General features: G+C 43.5%; 1 protein-coding gene across 5 annotated transcripts in view; it reads left to right on the forward strand.

The window, feature by feature from the left end:
• EYA3 (EYA transcriptional coactivator and phosphatase 3) overlaps nucleotides 1-26,958 on the forward strand; it is a 55,762-nt gene that overhangs the window by 4,342 nt on the left and 24,462 nt on the right. For 2 of the 5 annotated variants that reach the window (XM_027666498.1, XM_027666496.1), the window contains exons 2-6: nucleotides 15,095-15,189; nucleotides 18,996-19,039; nucleotides 21,382-21,461; nucleotides 23,966-24,032; nucleotides 24,778-24,920. In XM_027666498.1, the coding sequence (XP_027522299.1) occupies nucleotides 15,157-15,189; nucleotides 18,996-19,039; nucleotides 21,382-21,461; nucleotides 23,966-24,032; nucleotides 24,778-24,920 (367 nt within the window). In that variant the 5' untranslated portion in view covers nucleotides 15,095-15,156. Of the gene's footprint in view, nucleotides 1-15,094; nucleotides 15,190-17,681; nucleotides 17,737-18,995; nucleotides 19,040-21,381; nucleotides 21,462-23,965; nucleotides 24,033-24,777; nucleotides 24,921-26,958 lie in introns of those variants that run through there. The other 3 variants (XM_027666497.1, XM_027666500.1, XM_027666499.1) reach the window with 3 other exon arrangements.

Below are 26,958 nucleotides of genomic sequence, written 5' to 3' on the forward strand. Positions count from 1 at the left end.
AAGTGATTTGTTCTGCATTCCTTTCTTGTCCCAGTTGTCAAAAAACCTGGTTGTTAAGTTCATGGAGTGTCGAGTTAAACACACTGATTACCACTGCAGGAGTTTACATAATGTGATTCACCTTGCAACTAGTGTCAGCTGAAATGAAAACACACAATTTTATTGCTGGCCACAGCTCAACTAATCACAGACCTGTTAGGAAAGCAGTGACCAGGTTGTTCTTCTGCCTGCATTCATCTTACGCTCCAGATTTTCTGCAGTCAGCAGGCACTCCAGGACACACAGCACTGGTTTTGCTGGGATTTATTTGTTATCTGGTTAGGGATTAATTTTCAATGCCAATGTCTGAAGAAAATGTATTTATAACAATGAAGATATCTTCATGATCTTGTTTGTTTTCTCCTGGAACCACAGTTACACATACCAGAAGGTCTGAGGACCTGTTTATATGATGCCTTAAGCAGTGTAGGTCATTTTCTTTCTTCTTTTTTGTATTTGCTTTTTAAGTGTTGACAAGAGTAAAACATATGCTGTGGAAAGGTGCAGACACAAAGTTTGAGTCTTTTCATGTGCCCATGGTTGTGTGAACCCTGAAGTCTGATGCTTTTCTTGAGCTCACCTCCTCATTTTCTTTTCTCCTTAAAAGCTGTAAGTCAGGAACTACAGTAAGTTTAAAAAGCAACCAAACAAGAAAACACTCCCCCATCTCAAAAAAACCCACCCCCCCCTTTTTGTTTGTTTGGCTCTCTGTCAGGCCCTGTTGACTGTTTTGTTGCTCTTTGCAATAGGTGCAGTTACCATTTGGCCGAATCTGGTAAAATAGTCTGAGAGACACCCTGTGATCAGGAACACTCAAACACAGCTGCAAAAATGTCGTGCAGAAATGTCAGACCTTTCCTGCCATGTTTCCTTTTCTGTATCTTTGGTGTGTGTCGTCCCATTCTTTCAGGGCCTTCCAATGATTTTTTGTGCATGTGGCAGAAGTTAACATACATTTGGGATTACTGCATCCCTGGAAGTGCCCAAGGCAAGGTTGAATGGGGCTTGGAGCAACTTGGTTTAATGGAAGGTGTCCCTGCCCGTGACAGGACAGTGGAATGAGATGGTCTTTAAGGTCTCCCCAAGACAAACCATTCTAAGATTTGGTTACCCTATGGTAGTGCTGCTTCTGAATGAACCTAGAAGTTCACTACTTGTAGTAGCAAGTAGTAATCCATTTTGGGTTACTCAGTGGACTGCTTTTCTGTGTTTGGAAGACTTGGAAGAATGCAGGAAGCAGAAAATCTCTTTCTCTATAGTAAAGAAGTAGTTTCAAGGAGGATATTCCGAAGACTGAAAGCTTATGTCACCACAGTTTTTTTATCTAGAAGTATAATTTTGTTTTCTGGAGGAGAGGGTTGTTAATTGACTGAGTCATTGTGTTTAGAAGTTAATATATTTGAGTACTCTTGAACTGTAAATATTTTATGTGGGCTAAATATAAAGAGTTACATAATGACTAAGCTGGCAGTTAGATAATTCAAATAAATAATAGCATGAAAGACAAAAAAAGGAAATGGGAAGAGATGGAATGCAAACAGGGAAGAGAAAGGAAATATGAATGTATCTTTCAGCAAGAAAAGAATTTCTTTAGCAAGAAATGAATCATTTACCGTCTAAATCTGCCTTTGTTTGAGACCTTACGTGATTGTAAATTTGGGGGTTGTTGCATTCCAAATAGGATGTGTTTGTTCTTGGTTTGTAATTTGTGGCGCAATAGTACTAACTAGTTTTAGGTATTGTAGTCATAGCAGTTATTTGATGGTGACCATGGTGAGTAACCCCAGGGTCGTGCTGTCTCTATGGAAGAAGGGTCTCAGGGAGATGATGGAAGGAGGCTTTCCTGGGCTGTGGAGATGCTGCTGTACAGGAAGGGACAGGGCCACTGTGAGTGAAGGGGTTTATAAATGGGAACAGCATTACAGATACAGGAGAAGAGAAGCACTATTGGGTTTGTATGTGTGGAAATCCTAGACCTTAAATGTATTACTGGGGTTGTATTGGCAACCCCTGGGTCAGGGCAGTGACAACAATCAGAACCTATTAACTGAGATCAGAGAAACTGCACATTTGGGGTAGTTCTAGGGGAAGATTCCAGCTGCTTGGACAAAGACCAGTTCTCTGCCTCCTCAGGAGGTGAGGCAGAGAGTAATGCACTCAGTAAATGACTGCTTCCTGTAGCAACCCAGTTTAAACTCTCAAGAGAAGTTCCTTTTTGGGGTGTTGTGGTTCATAGGACCAACAAGAGTTGGTTCGATGAACTTTAAGCTAGTATTGGGTTGGCTTGTAGAAACCACAGTACAGTTAGATATAGCTGATTAGAAAGGGACAGCAGCCAAAATAAATCCAGCACATGGATATTCAATTTCAAGAAATCAAAATACCTAAAAATGAAACAAGTAGTTTAAAAATCCCCCAAATCTTGAACAGATATGTCCAGAAAATAAGCAGCCTACAGGGAACTTGGAGGCTGTTTAAAAAATTGTGTCAGAAGACAAGATATACTGTTTGAAAGCAAACAAATTGGTGTATGTATCCCCTCCAATATCCCTGTGTGGCTCCATGGGAAAACTAAAAAGCCATCATGGGGAAGAGATGAGCATTTAAAAAAAGGAAAGTGTGGCAGGTGAGAGCAGGAAAACATGTTCCATGGCAGGTAAAATGTAAAATGAGAATTAAAAAGGGTGAAAAAGAAGTTGAAGAGCACCTTGGACAGCAGGCTCGAACCAGTAGTAATATATTCTCCAAATTCATCAAGAGCACGAATCCAGGTAGTGATTATGTGGGACTGCTCAGTGGTCAAGGCTGGTGGAAGGGGCACCTATGGTGTAATGGAGAAGCTCAGTTAATTCCTTGTTCTCACTGTTAGAGCTAAGGGTGGGCTTTAGGGGACATCCAGGGAACACCATACAGATGACTGACTTTCACAGCAATAAGATTGGTACAGTTATGAAGGACAAAACCACTGCTTACTGGAAAGTACAGAGTCAGTATGGCTTCTGTGCAGGGAAATTCCACCTTGTTAATGTCCTGGAATTCTGTGAGTGCATGGGTAGATGGAAGCTACAGGTATAATCAGATTTTCAGAAGACATCTGACAAAGTTGTATTAAAGAAGCCAGGTTTCCCCAGGCTTGGAGAAGAGGTGCTCTATCAATGGAAGCTGCTGGAAGCAGAGATTTGGACTGCAGGGCACCTCACGAGGTGCTCACAGAAGGTGGGTGGCTCAGGATCTTGCCCACTGCGGTTTTGAAAATGTGCAGTGGTGGACATTTCATCACCCCTGTGCGACACTGTTGCAGTGCAGACCTCTCACAAGGTAAATAAATTTTTCTTCATGTTGCCCTGGAATTTTCCTTGTTGTAAGAGACCGTTACCTCTTTCTCTAGTCTCTTGAGTCTGACTGTGTCTTTTCTAGTACCTTTTTTAGTCTAGCTTGAGACAAGCCTTCCTTGCTGCCAGGACTCACAGCTGACTCATGTTGTACTTGTCCACCAGGACTTTTCAGGTTCTTTTCTGCATAGCTGCGGCCTCTCAGTTTGTTCCCAGCCTGTCCTGTGGGGTTGCCCCATCCCTAGGGCAGCACACAACTCTTGCCCTTGTTGAATGAACTTCCTTGGTTCCTGCCAGCTTGTTCTTCTCCCAAGTCATAGTCCATCTGAATTACAGCTCTGCTTTCCAGACTTCTGGACTTCACCTCCCAGTTTGGTCTTTCCACAGATTTCTTTTTTTTTGGAAGGAACCTTCTGTACTGTTGCACTTGTCATGATGAAGATGTTAATTCTGTGTCCACTCTAATCTCTTGTGGGTAGTTTTTTGTTACCAGCTGCTAGTTAGATTGTAGACCTGCAATCTCAATCTCTCCTTTGAACCTGGCAGTCCAGGCTGTTTTCCTATGGATAGGAGTCTGTCCATAGTTTATACCTTCCTAGTATGCCTGCAAGCATGCCAAAGGACTCTGCATTACTGAAAGGAGACACAGAAGATTTGAAGCTCCTTATTCCACAGAGCAAATAATTTCATCAGAGAGGGCAATCAGATTGGCCAGGCACCATTTGCCTCTTGTTTGTTACCAGTCTCTTGCTTGACCTTCATGTGTGTGTGAATGGTCTCTGTGGGGATTTGCTCCACAGTCCCCTGAGATGCTGGGAGGAGACAGACAAGTCTGACTGACCTCTTTCTCCATTATTTCCTGTCTTGAAGGTGACATTTGCCCTTTTCTAGTCATAAGTCACCTCCCAGATTGATACGGCCTTTCTAAAATGATAAGAAGCAGATCCTTCTCCTGTTTGGTTTTACAGAGTTGTGTGTGTCCAGTTTTCTTAAGGCAGTCTCTAACTTCATCTTTCTCTGCTGTTGTTAGTGTCTGGGAGCAGCAGGGTCACTTGGTACCCAGGGTCAGGCAGATGGATCCCCAGGAGGCAGCTTTGTGGTCAAGCTGGGAAGTCACATCTGTAGCTCGGGCGGGGGCCAAAGGGGAGAGCTGCAGCTTAAAGACAAGCCTTTGCTGATGCCTCCAGTAGAGCTTTCTGGAAAAGCTGTCCCCAAGGTCACCAGCTGTACCGTCTTGGCCCTGAGTCCAGGTAACCAAACCCCTAGGAGGGGGTATATTTGCTGGGGGTCCTGAGAGGTGACACTTTCTCCCTCCAAGCTCTGCTGTAAGGCACAAGGACTTGGGAGGCCTCAGCAGACCTTGATGGTAAAGCCTGAAGCAAGGAAGACATTGAATGCCTCAGCCCTTCCTGTGTCCTTGGTCACTGGTTGCCTGCCTGCTCAGCATCCGACCAGCAGTTTTCTTGGCCTGTTGCTGCCAGTGTGCTCACAGGAGCACTAATGTCCTTCTTGTACTTTGGATCCCCAGCCAGATTTGAGCCAGCCAAGATTTTGATCTCTGCATGCTTCAACAGTTCTGGTGAAGACCTCATAGGTACCTAGTCTTTGCCTGAACTCCCAGATTCTTCATTTTTGATCTTAGTCAGAAGTTCTCTGTCCAGTCAAACTGTCCTCCTGCATCTGCTCATTTTCCTACCTGTTGGAGTGGACTGCCCTTGTGCTTGGGGGAAGCTGTCCTTGAGGATCAGCCATTGCTTCTCCAATCCCCCTCCCCCAACACCGTACAGATCAGATCAGTCTTCTGAACAAACTGGGAGCAGGCTGGTTTTGTCACTTGTCATCTTCATGTCTCCTGGGACCTTGAACTCTTACCTTGTCTCACCACCTAAAAAAATGATCTTCAACGCATTGAGAAACCTGACTTTTGTTCCCCCCACCATGTTGCTCTCACAGTGGATGTTGGGATGGTTAAAGTCCCTCTAAACTGGGGTCTACAATCACAAGGTTTCTTCAGCTGTTTAGAGATGGCTTTATTCAGTTTTCAACATCCACAATATTCTTCTTTCTTGGCTACCCTTATTCTGTCCATCATCCTGTAGCAGAACTGGTTTGTCTGAGCATTTTTGTCACCTTGTCTTAGCTGTGCTGTCCCCTACTTGTTGGATCTTCCCTGACAAACCTAGTTAAAAGCCCTCTAACTCCATGAGCAAGTCCAGGGAGCAGAGGACAGGGCTCAGTAGTCACTGCAAAGGCTGGGGAAGAGACAGTACTCTTGGTGTTGGTGCTTAAGACTAGGTTTGTCCAACATGTTCATTGGTGATCTGGAGGAATGAATGGCCAGTGAAATCTCTGAAGTTTACTCATGTTACTGAAGTTTTGAGTTGTAAAAAGCCATACCAAAGGCAAAAGGAGACCACCAGACTGAGTGATCAAGAAGTGACAGAAGAGCTTCAGTGTAGATGAATTTACAAGAAATTAAGGTAATGAACATAAATACAGTTTAGATTGCTTTACCTAAATTAAGGGTAATTCATGTAGGGAAAAACAATCTAAACCCTTCCTACAGGAGGCTGAACTCAGAATGGGCAGTTGTGACTCCAGGAGAACATGAGGGTATGATGGGTCACTGCAGTGATTGCTCAGTGTAAGCAGCAGCCAAACAAAACGTCGGTGGTGTTGGTGGTGTTAGGAAAGGTATTGGAGACAACAGACTAAGACATCATTTTACTTCTCTGTACTAAAGCTGTGGTTGCAGCCACATCTTGTCTGTGATGTGGAACTGTGGTTGCTGTGTCTCAAGAGGGAGCAGAATAGTGACCATAGGGGATGAAGCAGATCCTTACCAAGAGAAGCTGGGACCCTGATTTGGAGAGAGAACGTGATCAAGGTTCACAAAATCCTGAAGGCAAGGAACGTGCCTGCCCAAAACCAAGCTGTTCACCCAGTTCTGCTATACCAGGACTGAAAAAGCCCTTGGAAAGCTGGTGGAGGTGGCCAGGCTCACACACGTCCTGCTGGTGGCATCTGCTGGTTCTGTTCTCAGGGGCAGCATGGGCTGGGTGAGATGGACCCTGTGTCTGCTCCAGACGGGTGTTTCTGGGCTCCCATCTGCCTCTGCCAGCAGGACTGATGCTGTGTAAAGCAAATGGTGTAATAAATCCACTTAATTATAAGCAATGGCTCCTACTGAGCAGCTGAGCATTGAACACCATCATTTAAACTGGTTTTTTTCCCAGTAAAAAATCTCAAATATCCAATACTTTATTCTTAAATTTTTTTTGGAGCAGGTTACTCTAGCAACTGGTGTTGCTAAGACACAAATGACTACAGATGTTCTCAGAACTGATTGCACTCTGATAAACACCATGTCTACCTCTAATACAAAATAACAAAACCCCCTAAATTAACTGTAGTCACAACCTTTTTAATAAAATCTTGGTGAAGATTGTGTACTGAAACAGTTTCTCTAACAGAACTGTAGGTGCATTTCATGGTAGCCTCTGGTGTTAGCCACATGACTTTTTGATATGTATGAGTGAAATCTTTTATTGAAAATAAAGTTTAGAGCTGCATAATGTCATTAATTCCTTTTTGTGGTTATTGTGATGCAAATTTGCTGTCTTACTCAGAGAAGTTTATAATGTTCAGTCTTTTTTTCGGGAAATGTCCTAATCTACTAGAATGTGTCTGAAGTAGCTTTTAGGAATTAAAGGCAGAGTGTGTTGCTGTTGGGAAGTTTGCTTTAAAAACCGTGGAAGTCAAAGCAACATTTTTTTTTTCTGTCCAGAGCTGAAGCTCTAGAAATTTGCCACCCATTTATCAATTACCTGAAACACAACAATGTATATGAGCCACGAGATTCTGAGTACTGCACCCTGTGTGGTCTTCAGAAAAAAATCCATCGGGTCTCACTGCAGAAACAGAGGAGGGGATCAACTCCTTGACCCGTCTAATGTTTCTGTAAATCACTGTGCTTTGGTTTTGTCACAGAAGGGTAACAGTTCCATGTTCTTGTAACCTGTGAGTGATGCACAATGGCTCTGCCTAACAGGAATCGCCGCATGATTTCTGGGCTTGGTGGGAGTTGTTTTTCTTGATGATGAAGTTATTTCCAAATCTTCCTTTTGTGAAAACAGTTCTTTTTCCCCATTAAAAATTTCCCTACTGTGTTTCAAAATTAAATTGAAAAAGCATTGCATAAGAAGTGGGAAAACAAGCTGCGTGTGTCGAGCAGAGTGAACTGCAGACGGCTCTTAACGCTGATAGCCCTTCAAGGATCTAAAAATCATGGGGAAATGCCTGTGGAACAGGCATTGCTTAGGGTAAAACTGGATTTGTATTTCCATATTTAATTTCAGTTATTTTCTCATGTATTTATTTCTTTCTTATTTATTTCTCACAATTTTTTCCCATTTTAAGGTTACGAAATTTTGATCAGACCATTATTCTTCAGTCCTACAGGACAGCATTTAGAGGCTTGTCATGGCCACTCATACCTTCTGAAACAGGGCATAAAAAATGCCTTCCTTGTAACCTCTACAGTGTTTGATTGTGCAACATCCCGGCTGATAAAGAAGGGAAGAGAGAGAGCATGGAGAGAGAGCAGGGAACCATGCAGCAGCACTCACAGCAAAGGTTTATTCTCCTGGTCGTCACAGGATTTTGCAGATACCCGTGTGTGTGCTACGTCGGTGTGTGTGGGTGTGTGTGGAGGGGGCAAAAAGCAAATAGCAGAGTATCAGTCCCTGTCATGAGCTCTGGTGGCTTTGTTCAAGACAGGGAATCAGCAGGCTCGTGCGTAGCCCAGCTTTCATTCATTAACTTAAGTCCTTTTTCAGCTCTGCTGCTGAAGAAGGAAACTAGGAGAAAACTGCATAGAAAGGGAGTGGATTTAATGAAAGAAAGCTTGAGGTACAGTGCCTTGAGGAAGGATTTTAGAGAGAATTTTCAAGAACTATTTTGGAGAGCAAGACTGTTTGAGGAGTTGGTCATTGATAATCTTAGAAAGTAGGACTTGTGGGGGACACCACAAGTGAAGGTAGAAATCCCAGTTCCTTTTCTCTCTTTCCTCAATTGATTTCAAACACTGGAGTAAGGGACTTATCCCCATTCGTTTTGCAGCTGTGGGGTGAGGATCAGACATGGGCTGTGCAGCCTGAGTGTGACACTTATAAATTAACTCCTGCACACAATGGGAAGGAGGGGGTGTGTCCTGCTACTGCCAGCTCTGCTTGTGAGAGAAGTGACTTGGCGGAGGTATTTCCTTCCATGGTGGGAGGAAAGCTCCCTGGGCCCTTCCTGCTTGCTCTGCCTCTCTGCACATCACCAGGCTTGCGTTATCACGGTCCGCTGAGTCCCTTTTCCTTAAAGTGTTTTTCAATTTTCTAGTCAGACTCACCAGATTGAACATTTTACACACTGATATACTCGTTCATTTCCTTTGCATCAGTGCAATGTTACAACTCATGAAGAATTTCCATGATCTTTGTTTTGCCTGTTTCAAAGCAAAATGAGAGATTCTTCAAAACTTTAGAGAATGACTGTTTTTGCCAAATCCTCAGCAGAGATCCTGTGGGAGCAGGCACCAGGCTGAGTATGCTGCCTTGGTATAGTCAGAAAACTAGTCTGCTTGTGAATAACAAGATGGAAATATTTTAGCAGCTTGGCAGGTGAAATACTATCATGGTTGGATATAGGAATGCTGAGATAGGGGCAAGGATAAAATACATCCATGTCCCTGATGTGGAGGGGCACAGCCACTGCCAGCAGAGGAGATGACTGAGTGAATTTTGCCTGAAGATTAAAACTTAAATCATGAACCTTCAGAATGAAAAGCACTTGGAAGCTCTGCAGTGCATGGTAATGTGCCAAGTTCTGCTCTTCTCTGACAGATGCTGTTTGTCACGTGGTGAGTGGCACAGAGTGAAAACATATTGCAAGGAAAAGCCCTGCTCCAGTTGGGATATGTCTTGGATTGCTTTGGCTCCACGCTTTGATCCTGTGTGTGTATAATGCATGGGACATTAATGAAATGCTCCACTGGAAAATATGGGAAGCCTAGACTATTCTGCTGCCTAATATATATATATTAATTGCTATTCATTGTAGGGTGCTGCCCCTTGAATAACTAAGGAGTGGAAATAACTGCAAAATATTATAGCTAGTGCTGTAAAAGATAATAAGAATGTTTCTATAAATACATGCTACACCACTTAGACAAGTCTCTGGGGCCGGATGGGATCCGGCAAAGGGCACTGATGGAGCTGGCAGAAGGTATTCACTTCCATCATTTCCCAGCCTCCCTGGCTAACCAGGAAGGTCCCACTTGACTGGATGCTTGCAAATGTGATGCCCATCTACAAGAAGGGTCAGAAGAAGGATCTGGGGAACTAGAGCCTGACCTCAGTGCTGTGGAAGGTTGTAGAACAGATCGCCTGAAGTGCCATCACATGGCACCAGGACAACCAGGGGATCAGGCCCAGCCAGCACAGGTTTTGGAAAAGCAGGTTGTACCTGACCAACCTGATCTTCTACAAGGTGGTTCGCATAGGGAAAGGCTGTGGATTGTCTACCTTAGTAAAGTCTTTGACACCATTTCCCACAGCATTCTCCTGGAGAAACTGGCTGCTCAGGGGATGGACAGGTGCACTCTTTGCTGGGTTTAAAACTGGCTGGACAGCTGGGCCCAGAGCATGGTGGGGAATGGAGATACATCCATCTGGGACAGGGCACTGGTGCTGAGTTCCCCAGGGCTCGATGTTTGGGCCAGTCCTGCTTAATATCTTTATTGATCATCTGGTCAAGGGGATCGAGTGCACTCTAAGCAGGTTGGCAAATGACCTAGAAGCTGAGGGAGCTGGGGGGCTCAGCCTGGAGAAAAGGAGGCTCGGGGGGGACCTTCTGGCTCTGCAACTCCCTGACAGGAGGGGGGGCTGGGGGGGGGATCAGGCTCTGCTTCCAGGGAACAAGGGATGGGACAAGAGGAAACGGCCTCAAGCTGTGCTAGGGAAGGTTTAGACTAGATATTAGGGAAAATTTCTTCCCTGAAAGGCTTGTCAAAACCTGGCACAGGCTGCTCAGGGCAGAGTTCCCATTCCTAGAGGGATTTAAAAGACAGGTGGGTGTGGCACTTGGGGACATGGGTTAGTGGTGGCCTTGGCACTACTAGGTGGTGGTTGAACCCAATGATCTTGGAGGTCTTTTCCAACATAAATGGTTCTATAATTCTATGGTTTTATTTCAACTTTCTGTTTAATAGATATGATTTCATTACCCCAACCAAAGCTTTGTTTTTAGGGAAATAGTGACTGTTTTAAAGTAATATAAGACCATAGTCAATCAGCTTTTTTCTAATCAGCATAATTACTGCTTGTTGGTTTTATCACAGTATCCCGACTTTAATTATTTGCAGTGTGGGAGAACTGTTTCTCGGCCGAAATTTTTTATTTAAAACCAAGGCAGATGGCTTGAAAAGCACAAAATGAACGGTCTAGCCTGATGCTCATAGTGGGCAGCTTTCAGAAATTCTATCCAGAGCATCTAGCTTAAGAGAGCCTGACCAAGCTGGACTTTGTATTTTAGGATTTTTAAGACAGGATTTAGTGCAAGAAACTGTACATCACCTGTCAGGTAAATTAAGCATCGAGATGTGCATAGCAGAAGGCAGGCAGCTGCTGGGAGCAGTTCTGCAGCCCATTCCTCTGCTCTGATGCCTTCTGGTTTGAAGTTTAGATGGTGTGGCTCCATAAATTGGTCAAGCAAAATGTAATGCCACACAAAACACCGATCCTTGATGTTTTGCATTGTTGGTGTTCTATGCAAGTTGGAATTAAACAGGATGGTTATTCAAAACAATTCTAGATGAAATAAAAAATAGTGTTTAATTCACATATTACAGAACAGTTTTCTTCAGGTAATTAACAAAAATCAGACCATAAGGGGAAAAAGTGTGGTACTTTGCTGGTTTCCAGAAGCAGAACACTGGACTAATTTTTCTGAATGTTTCTTTCATTGCTACAGCTCATTTGATGGCTTCTTGCACACTTGGTTCCATTTTGTACTCATTTTCTCATTCACAAGTCCAGTGGCCCACAGAAACATTCTCACCATCTGAGTCTGCTTTTGAGACCTTCTTCACACAGAAATAAGAATAGATATGTGGATGGGAATCATTACCAAACCCCAGCTGCCCCCAGAGCTGTCCATCACTGCTTCCTTCTCCGTGGAGCTGAGCAGGCACAGTCCCCTCGGGGAGCAGCACCCGCGGCCGCCACTGGCACCCCCATGGGTGTGACTGCAGCAGTTTGGACTCTGCAGAACTGAACTTATCAAAGATCTGCTTTGATACCTCTGCTGTTTTGGTCACTTAGGGTTTAAAAATGTTCTGTGATAAACTGTGTGATAAGCTTACCTGAAGTGCAGTTACTTTGAGTTTTATGCAAGTTAAAAATCTAATTTCAAGATTTGACATGCTACCCCCCAAAAACCAGAGTTGTTTATTTTCAGTTTTTAAAAATCATCTTTGTTGCTGGTGAGCTGCTGTCTCAGTCTGTTCCTCTGTGGCAACTCAGGCTGAGCAGGTGCAAGGTTTCTGGGAAACCCAAGCCCAAGCCTGGGCAATACAGACCCTCTGCTGCTGGATGAGGAGGCACCTGGAGGGGCTCGGGGCCCTGGGGCACATGCCTGCCCAAGGGCTGGGGCTGGCTGATAGGCAGTGGGGGATTAGCTGTGTTGGAGGGGCTGTTGGGGACATGAGTGAGGCAGGAGCAGCTGCTCCCCAGATCCTCCTCCCCGTGGCCTCGGCGCTGGAGCTGTCAGCAGCTTCACTCAGCCCCTCTGTGCGGGAGGACAGGGGCACACAGAGGGGCTCCGTGCACAGAGATGATGTCAGGGAGAGGTTCTGCTTGTGCCCATGGTCCAAGGGCTTTCCATGCTTGTGCCTGGCTACAGGAAGCCCTGTGGCTGCTCTGCAGGAGAACCTCATGACTGGGTGGGTGATGCAGATGAAAAGGCTGCGTAGCCGTACGTGTATCACCGTGACTGATGTCTCTGCTTCATCAAAGTGAAACATCAAGTAAATGGTAAAATTAGGGTTTCATTTCCTATGGCTGTAGCTGAAAAGGGTCGTCCTGCTGCTCTGCTTTTGTGCTCTGCCTGAGCCCATCCTGCTGGCTCCCCCGGCACAGGGCTGTGCAAGGCCAGAGCTGATTGCTCTGACACCAGCTTCGTTAAAAAGGTTGTGCTTGGGTCCCTCTGGTTTTCCTTTCTTTCCTTTTTCTTTCTTTTCCCTTAGCAGAGGGTCAGATTCCAGATCCAGGCTGCTGTTGAGCCACACAAGCCTTTGGTGGCCACGAAGGAGGGAGTGTGAGGCAGGCAGGAGTGGGCTGCTGGAGGTGGGGAGGGGCAGGAGCTCTCCCTTCAGCAGCAGTTTGTGCTGTGGTGTGAGAGGGGACTGCCCTCACCCCTCACTCTCAGGTGTGGGGCTCAGTGCCTCCCTGTCCCTGAGACACACACGCTGCTGCTCGTTCTGGATCAGGACAGCCTCAGGCACACCTGGAGTACGAGGTGTCCCTGGGAGAAGGTGTGAAGCCACTAGAGGCCAAGTTCTCACTTGCCATTGAGGCAGGCACTTGCTGTTCATCTGCTTTGGTTCAGTCATCTGCTTCCAGGTGCTTCTCACTTGTTTGAGAAGGGAGTTTTGTTCACAAGTGTAACATATTCCAGTGGGACTCCGGGAATCTTTTTGTCTTGTAATTATTTAAATCCTTCTCAAAGTCAAAATTAAAGAACTACTCACAGCTTTTAAGCAAAGCATGGAATGGGAAGTTGCTGCTATATGGATCAGTGGGATGTGAAATATTTTTCCATACTGAAGAGTTTCATCTGGGATTTTTCTAGGAAATTACACAACAAAACAGCGTCAAATAATGAAAGTGAGGGACAGGTCAGGACCTCTTGGTTTCAATTTCAACTCTTCTTGTTCTTGGCCATTGTATTCTGTGCTCCTGTTTATAATCTGTGAGTGCTGCAATTTCTCTTCAGTCTTGATTTTCCTCTTATTCTCTTTTATTCCCACCAAAACAGTAAAAAGGAAATAAGATTTAGATTTAAAATAAGACTGATTGAAACAGATGAAGAAAAGACTGTAAAGGTAGCAGTAGTCCTTCGTATTGTGGACTTTCTTGTGTGTTGTGAATAGGGTCATTTCCAAAGAACCTGAGTTATGGAACAGACTAATTTTGAATTCGGTTGCCTTACAGTTCAGGCAATAAGAGTAAGTAGCTTTGATTAGGGGCGGCAGCCTTACAAAATCCTCAAACCCTCAATGAAATTTTACCCTGGCATATATGATACACCCTGCCACTTAAGACCTGTCCTCAAATAAGGGAGAAACCCTTTGTGTTTTTGTGGTTAATCTGAAATTATTCCGGGCTGCAGAGCATCCCTATGGCTGGCACGTGGGACTGTGCTGTGGGCAGGCTGCACGTGCTGCCAGGTTAAGTAGGTCTGGCAGGGGCCGGGGGGGAACAGAGCTGTGGTTTTCAGGACGCTGGAAAGTTGTTTCTGTAAACTAGTTCAGTCACTTTATGTGGGGACAATTCCATGATTTGAAGGTGCCTGGATGCTCCTGACAGGATGGGAAAACAGAAAGTCCTAGTGGAGGGAGCGGCAAGTAAACGGCCTTTCATGTTTCCCCTGAGATTTACAGTTGGAGTTTTGGGGCTGTGGAGGCAGCAATAGGTACCTATGACCAAAAGGCACTGGATTTCATTTCTTCCAACCCACCTCGTGTTTTGCAGCATTTCTTCTGATTTCTGTTCTCCCCTGAGGATGTGCTATGTGTACAGGAACTGTACACATGTCTGTGGCAGAGCAGGCACTGCTGAAGTGGCACAGGAGACACCTTTTGCTGTCGGTGCAGCTCAGGGGAGGCTGCTCTGAAGAGGTTGGGGTTGGTTTTAATAAAGTGGTGTCAAAATGAGAAGGGGAAAAACCAGACACACGTGCCACACGGCTCATGCACATTAGGTGGGCAGAGGGGGGAGCCAGGAGGACATGGGCCTTTATCTTTTGCCCAACAAATTGCAAAAATTAATCAGGTTGTGAAAATTATCTGCGAAATTTCCTTTTCATGATTTTAAACTCCTGAGCAGTAGCAGCTCTTTGGTGTAGTGTGTAAGATCTCTCTGCTAAATGTTTCCAAAATAAAAATTATTTTAAAAAATGTCATCAAACTTCTCTTTTTGAAAGGTGCAATTGAAATAATGAACTGGCTTTGTGAATTTGGCAAGGAACAGCACCATGTGTAAATGCATTTAGGTGTACAGTCTTGTCCTGATTTTTTTTTTATTGTTATATAAATGTTCTAAATTAAAACAGGTTAGATTGAATCATGCTGTTTACTGACCTAGTAGAGCAGACTCGATCATTTACAGTGTCTGTAAAATCATGGTGCACGTGTCTGATTGGTATGTTAGCTTCTGCAGTCAGTGTGGCCCAAGTAAATGATGTAGAAATGTGCCATGTGCATGAAAAATCTGTATCTTCGAAGCTTAAAGCTAAATCCCTTGTTTATGAAATCTTTCCATATATGAATTTTGTCTTTTATTTGGGAGATGGCAACATGAGTTTTGTGGGAGGAGTATATAACAATTAATGTTCTGATAGCCTACATGATAAGCCCCCAAAAAGTACATAAAGCTATGAACACCTTTTCTTGACAGGCCTTGAAGACTGCTGAGGAACACACGATTTGAATCATTTAAGCATTAAAATAGTAATACCCATGGAAGAGCCACAAGACTTACCTGAACAACCAGTAAGTACATTTAAAAAAGGCTGAAAATGAAAATATAAGACAAATTGGTGATCTCACAAACTCAGTATACAGTTATTTTAATCAATATTGGAAAAGAAGGCTTATTCTTAGTATATTTATCCAGAGGAGAAAGAGCATTTTGCTGTTAGTAAAACGTGCTGTACATTTATTTACTATAACTGCGCAGGCAATAGTAATAAGGCAGTAGTTATGTATGATTGAACTCTATAATGTTTCTATGCAAAATAATTACTTGTTATGCTTAGAAAACCAGACTATTTCAAACCTGTTGTAGAGAAAATAAAATTCACTGTTTTGGGGACAGAATCAGCATGCTGGTTATTACAGGGTATATAGTTTTTAATTCTTGTTGTGCTTGAGATCTTGAAAAGATCCTGTGATCCGTTGTTTCCACCGGTAGAAAGCATTTTTTTAAAGCTTAATTTAACAGTGTGTTGGAGTAGGGAAGCATGTTGGAAGGTTAAAATTGCTACATATTTGTGAATTATTTGCAGTACTATTTGCATTATCAATAACTGATATTATCACAGCACAGAAGTGTTGGGTAGAATAATTATCAATACAGCATGAGATGAATTAAATTAGTATATCTAAAATATAACAGCATAGGAATTAAGTAGAAATGTTTGTATTAATGCTCTGTTTCCCAGTTAAACCTGATGGAAACTCAGTGAGAAATTGCCAAGTTAACTTTGAGAGTGAAGCTTACTGAAATTTTGCAGATCGTGTCAACTGCACACAAAACCAGAATAATGTACTGAGGGCACTTTGGGGGTGTTCTCATTGGAAAGATTTTGATGCTTTTTTAATGTGAGAATTTTATGTTGTTCAGTTAAATTTGTTAAAAAATACATTGTAATGTCATTTGTACAATTTTATGACTTAGGAACTTAGGAAAGTCAAGTGGAAACGTTAATTTACAATTGTTCAGAACCTTGCCCGCCACAACCTCCAGATGATGGGCCTGAGTAATATGCACAAAATGTGTAACAAGCAGCAAAATCATATAGTTTGAACTCCAGCTGTTGGTAAGATTTAAGACTGAATTGTCTGTATTAAAAAAAGGAAATACCTTTAATTACATCCTTATGTGATGAAAGCTGTCTTTATTCTTCAGGGCATGAGACATAGGGTACAGCTAATTTTCAATACTTGGAAGCATCCTCTAAGCAGATTGTGCTGTGATTTTCAGCTGAATATTTTCTCAGGAATTTCTTTGAAGTACCCGATGCCAGTCAATCATTCTGCAACAGAGTATCAGACTAGATCGATCACAGAGAGTAAGTGAGGTAGTATTTTGGGTATAGTGGCACGTTCTCACAAGAGGGAATGAAGATGTTTTTTGTTGTTTTGGTTTGGTTTTTTTTTAATAGTGAGGCCATTCCTGAAACAAGTGAATTTTTCTGATGTTAAAAAAAAAAAAAAAGGAAACTGAAGTTGGGTTTGCAAAATCCTGTCAGCTGAGTAGCTCAACACTGATATTGTGCACACTTGTTTTCTTTCACAAATGATTTTGTTTTTCTTAATTGCAAGAATAAGATCAGTAAGTTACTTTAGAAAATAATGTTTATGTTAAACTGTTCATAACTGAAGCCATAAAGGAGCCTGTAGAGAAGTCATCAGACTTCGAGTTCAATGTATTTTACTTTTAAAAAATAATTAATTAAACAAATCGGGTCCTTTGCTTGTGTTGGTTGGGACTGATGGTAATAATTGGTCCCAAAATGTGTTTTTTCTAACTCAGTGTTTGATCATTCAGCCCTGTACTGCTGCCTGGCATGTTTCACAGGCTTGTGTTTGGTCCCTGGTTTTTGAGTGTTTCTTCTCTCTTCAAGTCAGAATTAGAATGGAAGCAGTTTCTGTGCATGCCACAAGGCTAGGAAACAGAGTGAGGAGTGGGAGTAAAGAGGGGGTGAGCTGGGAGTGAGGAGTGTCCCCGGCTCTGCTTGGGCCTGGTCCATTATCTGCGATGTCAGTCGGAGCTGGAGTCAGCTGCAGAGCACCTGTTCTCTTGACGACAGGAGGAAAACTTTGATTATGGCTCAGTAAATACAACTGAACTCCAGTGCTGGGAGAGCTGAGGCAGGAACAGAGCTTGCCAGCACAAAGAATTATTTGGATTTTCAGTGGTAGAAATTTGTGTTTTGGGAGCTGGGATCAGCTAGAATATGTCACGTGGCTTTTTTTTTCCTTTCTTTTTTTTTCTTTTCTTTTTTCTTTTTTTTTTTTTTTTTTACAAAAATCAATGTTAGCTGCAAACTGGTGGAAAATAGAAAGATGGATGTAGGAGCAAAGATGTACCTTAGGAGACATGTTGTTTGTTGCAGTGCAGCAGAACAGCTTAGAGAGAATATCTGCAGTTGCTAAAACTGAAACAGGAATCCCTGAGGTAGACCCCATAATTTTCTTGTTTTAATTTCTTTTATTATTTTTTCGTTTTTATCTTTCTTTTCTCCCTTATTTTTAAAAAGAGTGAATTCATTTTTACATCCTTTCAGGACTTGAAGGGGGCCTACAAGATATCTGGTAAGAAATTGGTTGCAAGGGCATGTAGGAACAGGGCCGGGGGAATGGCTTCAAACTGAAAGTTTGGCTTAGATTAGATATTAAGAAGAAATTCTTTACTCAGAGGGTGATGAGGCCCTGGCACAGGTTGCCCAGGGAAGCTGTGGCTGCCCTATCCCTGGAAGTGTCCAAGGCCAGGTTGGACAGGGCTTGGAGCAACCTGGGCTAGTGGAAGGTGTGCCTGCCCATGGCTGGATGGTCTTGAAGGTCCCTTCCAGCCCAAACCATCCTGTGATTCTATGAAGAGTCTTCAAACTGTGATCTTGTCACTTGAAAGGGAACAAAAAACCTTCAGCATTTTCCCAAAGGTGTTCAGAGGGGAGTGTGTGTTGAAAGAAGGCATTTGAAGAGGTTTCCACAGCCTTTTTTAAGGCTCATGCAGGAGGAGTATGGACAGGTAGGGATTGGAGTTGGAGTGGGATCTTGCAGGGCCCAGCTGGCAGTGAAGCACACCATGACAGCACTCTCTCACTCCCTCCTTGGGCCCCAGACATCAACCTTACGTTCTGGTTACTAAATCACGCTGTTCCTGCATTAAATATGTGTTAAGAGATGTGGCACAAAACAGAGAACACGCTTTCCAAGGCCATGAAAGACTGTTTAAAACTGTTCCCTCTCACTTCACTTTGTAGCATAAGTTGTATTGATTGGTGATTGGTAGGCACTGGGTTTGCATCTCACTGAAGGGTCAAGATTTTGTAAATGTTATTGCAGTGCATAAAGACATTAGGGACAATTTCTTTTCAAAATCTGCTGAAATGGGGACAAGCCAAGGCTGGCCAGCTGAGGCAGGGACATGATAAACTGAAATCCAGAATTGCTGTTTGCACACTGACACTGACTACCACATGTACCAAGACCATTTGAAGAGAGGATGAAAACTTGTCCAGATATTTATTGATTTTTTAAACGGCTTTAACAATTGACTTAAAGGAAAACTCATATCTCATAGAATCATGGAGTGGTTTGGGTTGAAAGGGACCTTAAACATCATCTAGTTCCGACCTCCTGCCATAGAACAATTTAAAATGCTACTCTCTGTATAACACCAATGGCCTCACTTGTAGATTCTCATCCTGAGAAGTTCCAGTCCAGGGTATGCTGATGGAGGGCTGTGTGTGCAGCTTCAGTCCAGGTGTGCTGATGGAGGGCTGTGTGTGTAGCTTCCCTCAAGGGCAACTCCTGGTGGTTGTGGCTCTAAACGTTTTTATTCTTTGCAGGTGAAAAAAGCCAAGATGCAGGAATCCAGAGAACAGAGCCTGAGGTATGGGATTTTGAATTTGATTTTAGTGTGGAAGAGTTCTTAATATTCTTTTATCATTATAAAGCTTCCATTTTAGAAACTTGCCTGTTGTTTTATTTTTCACGGAGCTTGGGCAAATTTAGTCACTTTTGTGTTTAAGATAATTTTGAGATTAAGTTCCAAATAAAACAGTAATTAACTGGCCCTTTGATATTAAGCTTTTATAATAGTGGCTATAAAGAGTCTTAATGGGATCATCAAGACTGATGATTTTCACAGAATGTGATGAGACTGACATGTACTGCACATAGCATGCATTTATTTTGGTGAGACTCAGTGTAATATCTGTGCTATGATTCCCAATAAAACTACGTGCATAACTGCTTTGAGAAATGAAACCCTCTCGAATTGGTAGCCTCTCCTGTTTAAAGCTGTTGTGTTCTTTTAGCCTCAACAGATGCTTTTTGCAGGTTATTGTATTTAGGAATGAATTATTATTATTATTACTTATAATGAGAATAGCTATATTAGGATTTATTCTGTTCCTCTGAGTACAGTAAATACAGTGAAGAAAGATTTCTTTTTGGAGTCTCTGCCATCCCAATAGGAGTGAGGAGCAAACACCACCATTTCTGCAGGAGTGGACGTGGTATATTCCAAAAGTTAGAAATTTGAGCTTGTCATACAAGCTTCCTTTCTGACCAGTCTGAGGTTGGAGGAATCACATCCTACAAGGGTTTCTTCCCCTGTGTTGGCTACAAAGGGCCCAAGGGCAGCATGGGCAGGTCTGAACACACTGGGGTGGATGCTGTCCCTTCTTCCATGTGTCACTACAATCATGGCTTCCCTATAGGTGCCAGGAGCTTGAGATTTGAGTGTAAACATCCTTGTATAGTATTTAAAAATAGAAGAGGGGGGAAGGATAAAATTGCATTTCTAACTTGATTAAATATTCTGTTTAAATATTCTGGCTCTATTTTGATAAAACTATACATTATTGTAAGTTTGACCAACGGATTAGTTTAAAAGAATTTATTGGACCTGTTTCTCCCATGCCCCTGCGCTGCTAGGGATGGAGGAGGGAGAGAAAATCAGGATTCAGTGAGCCCAGGAAGCAGGGAGTGGTGGGAGGAAGGTGTTTTAAGATTTAGGTTCATTTCTCATATGGCCCTGTGTTCCCTGTGCAGGTCATCTCAGACACCCTTAGGCTCTCCCTGAGAGTTTAATTTGCTCATCCAACACAAAACCTGTGCAGTTATTTTTGCTGGGTTGCTGAGTAGACTCAGGTCATGGAGGGAGGCAGAAAGCACTGTACTTGGTGTACACCTGAGCTATAAGCAAAGTTCCCTCTTAGCAGCAATAAGCAGTTACCTTGCCTCCTTAGTCTTGAGAACTGCAGTCTGAGAATGTCAGAACAACACACAGATGCCTCAAAACCTCATGAAAAGCTGTGTTGCAGAACTACCAATAATAAAACTAAAGCCAGGAAGTCAATCATCAAGGGAAAAGCAGTTTCATTCAGAAATTACCTGTACTTCCTACTTTATACATGAACAAAGCAACATTGACATGGAACTGAAACATTGCAGGACAAATCCAAAATAATCCGGTAACCTGCCAATATGCAAGTACAGAAGTGCCCCCCAGTTCAAGGATGCTTCAACACTGGTCTTCAGGGACAAACACAAGTGAGGCAATGCCCGTGGGCACAGGAGCCTGTGGCAGCAGGACCACACATACCACTCATGGCAGCAGCTCCTTGGCTGCTGCCAGCTGGGGGGCTGGAGAAGCCGAGGGGTGTATGATACCAGCCAGCAGTGCCCTGGGAGCTCCATCCTCCCCATGGGCTGCAGGTGGAGCTCTGCTCTGGCAGCTGGAGCACCTCTTCCCCTCCTTTCCCATGGATCTTGGGCTCTGCAGGGCCATTTCTCTCATATATCCTCACACCTTTCTTCAGCTGCAGTTGGCAGGTTTTTTCCCCTTCTGGAATACACACCTTATCCCACAGGTGCTCCCACTGTCGCTGGTGGGCTCCATCTGCAGCAGGCCTGTCCTGGAGCCAGCTGGCTTTGTCTCCATCCAATACTAGGGAAGCTTCTGGCAGTTTCTCACAGAAGCCACTCCTGCAGTTCCCCCCACTACCAAAACCCGGCCATGCAAACCCTGTATAGTTTAATGTCTAATTCCAGCTGCAGATCTCTCTCTTGGGATCTCTGTGTGAAATATCAAAGAGCACAGGGCTAGATTCCGTGAAGAGTCAGTTTGACATGGTCCAAAAGGGTGTTATGAATCTGGGGGCTGAGATGCCCAAGGATGTTAAACAGTTCATAATGCTAATGCTGAGCCTTTGTTTGTCCTGGCAGTCATGTGAGCAACACAGAGATCAGCGATCAGAAACCTGAACCTTCAAGCCTTGGTTCAAACCTTCCCATGTCCAGTGAGAGTGAGTATCTCCGGAGTTCTGCTCCCACTGTCTTTCCTCTTTTCTTCCACTGGTCCCTTGCTTCATCAAGCACAAGCTTTGTGTTCTCCTTGTAATCCTTAGCCTGCCCTCGCTATCAGTTGTAAAGTGAATGTTTGCTGTAGTGTTTACAAAGTGTTAATGCCTGGTGGTAAGCAAATAGCTGTTTCTAACAGATATTTTTGTGTCACTGTCCCCCAGCTTGCTGCTGGGTACTGCCGTGTCTTATCTGCCTTAGGCATGATTTTTCTTGAGGGTTGAGTTGATCAAATATAATGCCTATTGTAAAAGATGTTTTATAAATCATTATCTCTACACAGCTGCTTGGGTCTTTTGTAGCAATAGACTCTGAACTATATTGAATGTCTGCAGAAAACCGTTAGGAAATAAACAGCGGGGAAACGGGCAGGAAATAGAAAGACTGCATAGTAAGTGAGAAGTGGAATGTATCCTTTCTTCTGGAAAAAGAGGGCTGGAGGTTATTAGGAAAGTCAGATTCCTGTGTGGAAGACCTTTGACTACAGATACATATTTCTAAGCGTAAATCAGCTCATCCTGACTGGAAGTATGGAATGTATAACTTTCCATACTAATTGATTTCATCTCTGCTATTTTAATCCATGTGCTGCCATGTTACAGGAATTACCAGAAGTTTTAGCCTGCAAAATATGTTGCCTAACTGGATAAGCCATTTACAAATCCCAGAAATTGCATGCAATACAATTTTTGCTTTTTTACACCATTACCTAGTTCTTTATATGCTCTTTTAAAAATAATAATTCTAGAAATATCATTACATTACTATTCAGATGCATATTGACATTCTGTAAAAAAGCCCCATAAAGCTAGACATTTTTGCAGGAGAGATGTGGGAACATCTGACAAGTGTTAAATGAAAGCCTTTAGGTCCGAAAGTTCCCAGTTTGTGTTTCCTGTTCTATCCTTGTGCTGTGTGGGCTTCACACCATGAGTAAAGGCAAACACTGAGGAGCAGAGGAAGGTGATTCATGGACCATTCAGAAGGTTCAGTGTGTGACTGATGGTTTGTACTTCTTAGATGCTGGTCGTCAGATTACACCGAGAGAGGGTTGTTGAGGTGGCAGAAAGCACATTAAGGTTGGGGTTAAGATTAAGGTTGCCTGTGCTCAGTGGGTGTAACTGATGACATTTTAAACTACGTGGTGCTACAAAAACAATAACGTAGGAATGTTCAGATATGGAAAGCCCAACTTGTTGTAGCACATCATTGGCATCTGGATCAAGTACCAAGGCAGAGTATGCTGTTATCCATGACCATATGCCTTTTTGAAGGGTGTTAATCAAGTCACTCCAGAGGGAGAGGGAAGGTGTGGTCTCTTGTAGCCTGGATCCCCTCCTGGGCAGGACTGGAGCCCTGGGTGCTTTGTCTGCTTCCAGAGAGGAATCAGCTGGTTCCACAGCAATGCAGCTGTGTTTACTGAGGGTTTGGGTATGGTGCTTGTAGGTCCAAACTGATAAACCCATGTACTGTGCAGATACATAGTCAAAAAAAGTTGGAGCTCACAGCAGCATCATGCACTACGATGGTGGCATGTGCCAGAGGGGCTGCATGGAGCCAAATTCTGTGCTGGGGTCCTGCCCATCCTTGCTTTCCTAGTCTGATGGATAGCTGAGTATTTAATCGGGTCAGTTCCTGTGAATCCAGGGGGGTTTTAATGGCTCTTGGGTTAAGCCATAGCAGCTCAAGTCCCTTTCTCCGCCCTGACCCAGAAATGTGTAACAGAGCTGTTCCACACAGGGTATACCATAGCCACGGGCTGTGCTGAGTGAGAACATTTGAAACATTTCCTCCTTGGATTTGCAGACTGAGCCACTCTGTCTTTCCAGTTTCACTGGATTTATTCAAGCAGAAAAATGGAAACATCTGGTTAAGTGGAACTGCCAATTTCTTTAGAGGAATCTCTGGGCCTTGTGCACTGCAACTGTGCTTCACTGGATGTATGGGATTAAGTTTGTGGAGCTTGAGCCACTCCTTTTTACAGGAAAGACAGATTGCTGGAACCATGCTGGGGTGGAGTATGTAGGGGAAGAAGAGACCTTGGCAAAACAAGCATTTGATCTCTGCTCCAGGACACAGAAATGTTATGCTTGGTGCAGATGAAGCCCCTTTGGCAAATATGCAGGGTTTTGGGCAGGACTGAAATCAGAGTTTTATCATGACAGCCACAAAACCCGATGGTACCAACTGATAAAGAGAAAGAGCACTGTTACACAGGGAGGAATAGTGTGACTGACTGATCTACCTGCTGTGAACTGGCAAGAAGTACATTTTTTGTTCTGGTTTAACAGTGTGTTTGGAGAATTTGCTTTGAAACAGATATTCAGAACACTAAAACCCTTTGTAAATCCTGTGTCTTGGTTAAAATGTACCGTGAGTACTGACATTTGTCTTTATTTGTTGAGTTTTGAAAGCACCTCTGTAATTATACAAACTATTTTTTTTTCAGTTATGACATGCACTGATTATATCCCAAGGTCATCAAATGATTATACCTCACAAATATATTCTGCAAAGTAAGTCAAGCAATTGTTACTGAATTCTGTAACTCTTACTTCTTTCTGAAGTAATCTTTATGCATTTCTCTAATGCTGTAAATCCCACTTCCATTCTGCTGGCAACAGATACTAATTGCTGTGGACACTGAAGCTGGCAGAAGTCACTATTTGGCTTTAGTGACTGTTGTTTTATGATCACAAGGATAAATGAGCTCCTTCACAATAGTCTTGGTGATTAATGCCCATAATATTTGACAAATAAACAAATTGAACATAAATAAATGTAAGGGAAATATAAGATTTTCTCATCATTCACCATGTTTAGGGATTTTCTTAGTTCATCCCATTGAAGCAGGATAGACCTTAACCCCCCCGCTTGCTTTTGTGTAGTCTCTGTGTGTGTCCCACTAGTTCTTACACATACTACTATATTGCAGAAGCTCTAGGTAAGACATGGTAAGTGGGACTAACTGCTTATGCCTGTTGGAATGGGGAGTTTGTCCTTCCCGACTCACCCTGCCCTCCCAGTCCTGGAATGAGCATCCCAGAGGAGGGAGTTTCTCTGGTGTCACTGCAGGAAGCTGGCAGCATCTGTTAACTCAAGAGCCTGCCTTGGGAAGCACAAGGAGCTTATGGTACAGAGCACATGTCAGTCTGGTTTCTTCTTTCTGAAGCCATTTTTTAATGTGTCTTCTGGTTTGGAGGCTGAAAGATGCATGAGGTAGATAGTTCTTTCTGACCTTTGTTCTCTCTTTTCACTAAGGCCATATGCACATATCCTTTCTGTACCAATATCGGAGACAATGAGCCCTTACCCTGGTCAGCCTCAGTACCAAGCACTACAGCAGTCCCAGCCCTACACTATCTACCCCCAGACCACGCAGACCTATGGACTACCTCCTTTTGGTAAGAAGTGACTTTAAAGGCTTCTTGGTGTCTGCAATTACTGTGTTGTGTCTCATTAAAGAGCCAATGTTAGGCTTAACCAAGGGTGTGGGAGAGAAGAGTTTGTAGGAGAGCACAAATGTAACTTAAATTGTGGGTGGGCACTGATCTCTTGAGAGGACTTCATCTTATAAAATATGATTTCTTACAAAATTGTTTTCCTGGCTGTTAATTTGGATGTCTCCCCATGAAGGTTGCCAGATGGTTCTTAGTTTGGGATCATAATTTTCTCCAACTGTGGTATAGCTGTGTTTGTGCAGTTTCCTTGTCACTGAAATGACGCAGCACCCCATACTATAGCATCTCTGCTGAAGGTGTTTTTCCTTTCCTTTTTTTGCTGGCTAAGATTAAGGTATTTTTGTTATTTCACCTTTCACCAAATGAGATTTCATGCTAAAATGTCTCCAAGTTTACTAGGCAAATAATTTACTTAAGTTGTTCTAATAACTGAGCCCTCTGATAGCCATTCCAGTCTTTGCAAATGCTTGAAGGGTCAGAGTTCTGTTGTCACTAAAGCTCCAAGATGGGGTTTGAACTATCACCCTGTGCACAGAGGGGGAAACACACCTCTGGAGTGTTGAATTATTCTAGAAAATAACGGCTGACTTTCTCGATGGTGTATAAAGGGAGCTGAGGATGAGTAGCACAGACAGAAAAATATGTAACTTCTGGGTGGGTTAGCTAGTGAAAGGAGCTGCCTGGCCTTTCCTTATACTCTGTACATTTGAATCATAGAATATCCTGAGCTGGAAGGGACCCACAAGGATCATCCAGTCCAACCCCTGGCCCTGCACAGACACCCCAACAATCCCACCCTGTCCCTCAGAGCGTTGTCCAAACTCTCCTGGAGCCTCTGGCAGCCTTGAGTCAGTGCCCAACCAGCCTCTGGGGGAAGAACCTTTCCCTGAGATCCAACATGAGTCTACCCTGACACAGCTCCAGCCATTCCCTGGGTGCTGTCCCTGGTCCCCCCAGAGCAGAGATCAGAGCTGCCCCTGGGGAGGAGCTGCAGCCCCCGCTGAGCTCTGCCCTCAGTCTGCTCTGCTCCTAAGGCTTCCCTTCCAGACCCTACCCCATCCTCATGACCCTCCTTTGGACACTCTTCAATAGCTTTAGTTCCTTCTTATACTGAGGTGCCCAAAGCTGCCCCAGTGTTGAGGTGAGGCTGCCCCAGGGCAGAGCAGAGCAGGACAATCCCCTCCCTGATGTCCCCAGGACAGGGTTGGCCCTCCTGCCTGCCAGGGCACTACTGACTCAGGGCCAATTTGTCATCAACCAGGACTCCCAGGTCCCTTTCCTCAGGCTGCTCTCCAGCTTCTCATTCCCTAGTCTGTATGAACAGCCAGAGTATTAAAGTGTCAGGCACTGGGGAGAAAAATCCACATGACAATTCCCCCCCATGTATCAAATTTTATAACTGATTGTTAAAAATGAACATTTTATCCTCTCTTTTTATTTGCATTGTTGCCCTGCTTGGTTTCTTATGTAAATATTATATAATGTTACCAGCTCTCAAAAAATGGAAGGTAGTAAAGGTTGTTTTGTCCCTTAGCACCCAGCTCTGATGAGAGGGAGAGCATCCCCTCCCCTGTGGAGGGAACTGGGGGAGCACTCCGACTGCCCATGGAAGTGGTGAAGTCACCAGTCCTGGAAGTGTTCAAAAATGTGTGAATATGACACTCGAGGACGTGGTTTAGTGGTGAACATGGTGGTGGTGTTGGGTTAATGGCTGGACTTCATGATCTTAAAGGTCTTTTCCAGCTTTAACAATTCTGTGATTCTAAGTGTCTGTCTCAGGGGCTTATGGTCATGCTACACAACCAAATGAACTGAGCCTCTTGCAGATTTATCTGTAGTGCTAAAATCTTAGTATCTTGATGTATTTTGATGAATTTTTCTTTAGTTGAAAAATTAGCTGTCTTTGAATAATACCAGCTACATTTCTGGCTTTTATTAGCTGCTAACAGCTTTTCTATAGATTACGAAACAATTGATTTGT

Source organism: Corapipo altera, unplaced genomic scaffold, assembly GCF_003945725.1.
Source record: "Corapipo altera isolate COAL_440 unplaced genomic scaffold, ASM394572v1 92, whole genome shotgun sequence".
Lineage (NCBI taxonomy): Eukaryota > Metazoa > Chordata > Aves > Passeriformes > Pipridae > Corapipo > Corapipo altera.